Source organism: Diachasma alloeum, unplaced genomic scaffold, assembly GCF_001412515.2.
Source record: "Diachasma alloeum isolate Michigan unplaced genomic scaffold, Dall2.0 Dall_scaffold_00374, whole genome shotgun sequence".
Taxonomy (NCBI): domain Eukaryota; kingdom Metazoa; phylum Arthropoda; class Insecta; order Hymenoptera; family Braconidae; genus Diachasma; species Diachasma alloeum.
This window is the reverse complement of record NW_021680513.1, coordinates 679,396-684,626: the sequence shown is the minus strand read 5'-3', so window position 1 is coordinate 684,626 and position 5,231 is coordinate 679,396. Positions and strand designations below refer to the sequence as shown.

The window sequence follows — 5,231 nt, the reverse complement described above, 5'->3', positions numbered from 1 at the left end:
GGGGGGGGGGGGGGGTCTTTCGCAGAACTGTCTCGAAGAGATTCATTCAAAAGCCCGCCGTGAAGATTTGGAGGTCAGCTTGTTCTCAATATATCATATTTGAAGGGACATAATGAAATTTTTCAATTAAAAATTCAATGTAGTTTCAAATTTCTAAACAACTGGAAGACGAGAATTTCTCAACTCACTGGAATTTTCGATCAAAATAGGAACAGTCAGTACCTAATTTCGCTGAAATTCCAATTAATTGGAAATCGAAGAATATATTTACATCACCACAATAGAATAATAGATTAAAACATGGGAGAATTTCTTATAACGGTGTGTCATTAATTTGCGAATATCTCACGAGGGACTGGTTTGAGAGATAAATGATAAGATCGTTTTTTTCCTAAATGTTTACAGCTAAAAAAAAATCTTTCGACAAATTTCCTGAAACCCGCTGATTGCTGATTTATTCACAAAATGATGTGCATGTAATTTCTGGACTCCCCTCCTTTAACATCTTTCTAATACCTAAAATCCTTTCAATAGGTTTGTTTCCCACGTTCATGAAATGTTCACAAAATAGAAAACGATCATCCTAATGAAAGTCTACATTAACACTACAGAATAATAGATCAAAACAGGAATTGCCTATAACGGTGTATTTCCTATAACAGTGTATTATCTATATTAATTTGCGAATATCTTGAGAGGGACAGGTTTGAAAGAAAAATGTCATAAGATATTTTTTAGAAATAGAAAATTTCGTCAGCTGCAAAAAAGTCCTTTGACTTTTTAAATTCTCTTAAACCCACTAATTCCTAATTCATTCACAAAATAATGTATATGTAATTTCTGTACTCCCCTCCGTTCACTTGTTCCTCATACACAGAATCCTTTCAATATGATTCCCAAGTTGATGAAATATTCAAGAAATGGAATCGACACCATAGAAAAATAGATCAAAACAGAAATTTGCTACAGCACTGTGTCATCTATATTGATTTATGAAAATCTCAAAAAGGACTGAGAGAAAAATGGTATAAAATCTTTTTGACAAAAAATTTCATAAGCTACAAAAAAAAGGATTTTGACAAATTCTCTTAAATCAACTAATTTCGAATTTATTCACGAAATAATGTACATTTAATGTCTGGATTCCCATTCTTTCACTTGTTCGTCATACACGGAATTCTTTCAATATGTTCCCCAAGGTCACGTAATGTTCAAGAAATGTAAGGCAATCATCCCATTAAAAATTTTAATTAACACCATAGAACAACAGATCAAAACAGGAATTTGATATAACACGGAGTCATCCATATTAATTTGTGAAAATCTCAAGGACTGGTTTGACAGAAAAATAGTATAAAATCTTTTCTACAGAAAATTTCTTCAGGTACAAAAAAAAATATTTTGACAAATTCCCTTAAATCCAGTAATTTCTGATTCATTCATGAAACAATGCACATTTAGTTTCTGGGTTCCCCTCCTTTCACTTGTTCCTCATACACAGAATCCTTTCAATATGTTTTCCAAGGTCACGGAATGTTCAAGAAATGTAAAGCAATCATTCCAATGAAAAATTTGAATCAACATAATGGAACAATAGATCAAAATAGGAAAGAATTTCCTATAAGGGATAACATATCAAAGCGTCAACAGGGAAAGGAAATAATTCAACATATCCACATCGCGACCCGAAGTAGCGGACAAGAGGCGGGTGGCGTGCCGAGTGGCCGAGGATCCGTAACGGTATATCACAAAACAAAGAAATAAAAAGAAAGAAAAAAATAAATAAAAGAGGTTCCGCATTCGTGTCGTGCCCTCGCGGCGAGAGAGAGAGAGAGACGACCAAATCGAGAGCATGAGAAAATCATGAACCAGATAAACATTGAAATGCAATTTAATTCCCATTCAACACGTAACACCTTTTATCATCGTTGCAATAATTAATAGTTACGCGCAGAAAAATCATTTCACGCTCTGATGAAATTTTAAACGCTCACTTGAGCCCCCAACGAGTCGAGGTGGTAAAATCAAGTCCATGAACTTCAGTCTTTCTGTCTTATCGTTTCTTGTCGACTTTTTTTTCTCCATTTGTGTATGTACGATTCGTCATCGTTACGTCATGAACATTTCAACAATGATTTTCTTATCGTCTTCAAGGTGTATCGAACACATTCATCTGACATTTCTATATTGACATGAGAACACCCTCGATTTCAAATATTCCATTGTTATTTATTGATTTTACGTTAAAATTTTATATTAAAATAAGTTCATTTCAGGAACAGCCGACTATTAGTTTTTAGCAGAGTGATATTGAATTCGCTTCGGGGAAAAAAAATTGTGAAATTTTATACTCTACTAAAAATTTAATGAAATTCCAAATGTTTGAGCAGCAGGATGACGAGAATTCCTCGACGTACGCAAATTTTTAATCAGAACATGGATGTTCAATACCACAAATACTAAATTTTTAATTCACTGAAAATTCAAGAATATATTGACCCGAATTTCCCTGATGTCTATTAGGGGAGGATGGGGTAGAATGGACACTTGAATTTTTCGAAATGTCAATGACTCAATGAATTGTTAATGAAATGGGATATTTTTTCCCGTGGAAAGTACAATTGTACCTCTTTGTGATGATCTTAGACTGAGCTCAATTCATAGATATCGACACGTTAATAACAGACAAGCGTAAGTGTTATGAGTTCCATATGTAGATACGTCCGTCTTTTATCAAGGGGACGATATGTTTCTGACACACAGTGTTAAAAATTTTCATCTGAAATTTCCGGTACACTTTCTGGACATTTTTATCGAATTTAATTAGCACTGAAATTTCGAGGAATGTCGTCATTGAAAATTCGGAATTTCGTGGAAAAATCAAAGAGAACTGTCAATTTCATTTCCGTTTTTCCCTGGAAAATGAATAGAAAACCAGAAAATTGCGGTAAATATATTCTTGATTTCAGGACAGTGAATGCGATTTAGGGGAACAAAATGATGAAATTTCAGATTTCACTGAAAATTCTTTGTACTTTGGCACTGAATATTCATATTAGATTGGAAATTCCAATAAATTAAGGAACTCCCGTCTTTATGCTGCTTAAAATTCTGAAATTTTGCAGAATTTTCAGTGAAACCAGAAATTTCCTTATTTTTTTTCCCTAAATCGCATTCAATACCACTGTCCCGAAAATTAGTAGCCAACTGTCCATGAAATTTCATTTTTTGCTAACAGTGCACGAACATTGGAAAAAAAAGTTGAAAGTGTCCATTTCACCTCACCTCTCCCCAATTTTCCACAAAATTATGGATTCCAAATGCTAAAATATCTTGAAATTTCAGTAAACCTATATGATAAAAATTTCCAAGAAGTGTAACAGAAATTTAAGCCAAATTTTTGTTAACAGTGGTAAAATTTCGATTGCATTGTGTTGCCATTGCGAAACACTATGTATTATTAAAATCACGCGATATGTATTCATTCATTCCAAGAGTTTAAACATCAGTGGAAACATCGTGGGCTTCATTGCGGCCATTTCCCTCGTATTTTTCCAGATAAAAGTGTAACTGACTAATGTACAACATATATAGCAAAGTAATCTTATCACAAGCGACGAGTAGAGGCCGCACAGACTTTTTGAATAATCACACTGACGTACAAGCGCCAGATCCGCGTGAAATTTCAAGTCAATGAAAACTCCCCAACAATTCCACACAAATCTTTAAAAAAATCGAATCAATGCGGTATTTCATAATTAAATTAATTCCCCCAACTGCATTAGATGGGACGAACCAAGAAAATTCTCACGAGTCAATAAGCGCCATGTATAATTACGTGAGAATAGATCTCGTAGAGTTGTATTAAGTGGTAGAGTAAGGGTGAAGAAGCCATGTAGATTGAAATCGAGTAAAAGAGCGAAAGCTCACTGTTTTCAAAACGAAGAATACCGAGAAATGAATATTCAGGTGTTGAAAGGGAATGACTAATGTTGTGTGGACAAGTCCTGCACTCCAAGTTATTCATACAGTCACGTAAATCATAATATTTTACCGTGAATAATCGCAATCGAACGATTCGTGAAAATTCAATTGGTTCCGTTTTTGGTTCTGTATATAATGAAGTCTTTCGGAGTATTCAACGACTAGTGCACGCTATCGACGCCATATGACCTCGGACAACCCCTTCGGCCGTGAGGAAAGAACCCCAATGAGAGCGATGGAGCAAAAATAAATGAGAAAATTGAGAATCGAACGTCTCGGTTTCGTCATCTCCAATTCCCCTTTTATCCAACAATTCTCACGTATGTGAATTCGATGTTCAATTCAATGTAGGTCAGCAATGTTTTACCTTGACGTAAAGCTCCCTCGTTGTCATTGCGCCCCGCGCACCGAGTATCCAGATATGGTAAATACAAAACTAACTACATATGGACTAGAGGAAAACGAGGAAAAAGTTGATAAAAAAAAATTATTCACGTTTCTCACGCACAAGTCATAAGTCCGGTTTTTCACCTCTCTCTCTTTTTATCTCTCTCCGTTAATACGTTTCACACAAACTCACAAACACTGCACAGGTAAATTTCGTGGGTAATTCTGAAGCGCGAGAAGAGTTTTGAATTGGTCGGTTTCATGATTCTGTTTACATTGCGAGATTTATTTGGAGTTTTGGTGTGTTGAGTGTCGGGTGGGTTAATTGATTAGGGGATAAATATAAATAATGGATTTGTCGATTTTAGGAGAGGGGTTTTATAAGTGAACCGCTTATATCGCCGTACGGTGGCACACAGCTGGCCGCTTCAACTCGTTTACTGTCGAGGGGCTTAGATTGTGCGCTCCAATCCCTACCACAGTGCGCCTGTCGGACTGACCAATGGCGGGTCGAGGTGGTAGTGTTTGAATTGAGAGGAGTAAGGTGCGGGATTGATAAAGGTGAGAGACGATTAGGAAAATGAATTTTGTGAGCCGCTAGTTCTAGCGGGATTCATTATGTATTTTTTGTGGGACGTTCTTGTTGACTTTCATCAGCTTCGCGTCTGTGAATGCCTGACGACGGATGTCGGGATAAAAAATAATTTTCATCACGGTGTGCGAAAAAGTAATAGTACATTACGAAAAGGGGGTCCAGGGGGCGAAGCCCCCGGTGGGGGGGGGGGGCGAACCCCCCCCACTGATGAAAAAAGATCACATTTATTTAAAAAAATAATTATAAAAAAGGGTGATTTAAAAAT

General features: G+C 36.0%; 1 protein-coding gene across 3 annotated transcripts in view; it reads right to left on the bottom strand.

Annotated features, from left to right (window-relative positions):
- The window catches only part of LOC107041730 (unconventional myosin-Va), a 21,944-nt gene extending 17,155 nt beyond the window's left edge, over positions 1–4,789 (bottom strand). For all 3 annotated transcript variants that reach the window (XM_015262435.1, XM_015262436.1, XM_015262437.1), the window contains exon 1: positions 4,352–4,789. In XM_015262435.1, the coding sequence (XP_015117921.1) occupies positions 4,352–4,378 (27 nt within the window). In that variant the 5' untranslated portion in view covers positions 4,379–4,789. The remainder of the gene's footprint in view (positions 1–4,351) is intronic.
- Positions 4,790–5,231: the final 442 nt, after the last annotated feature.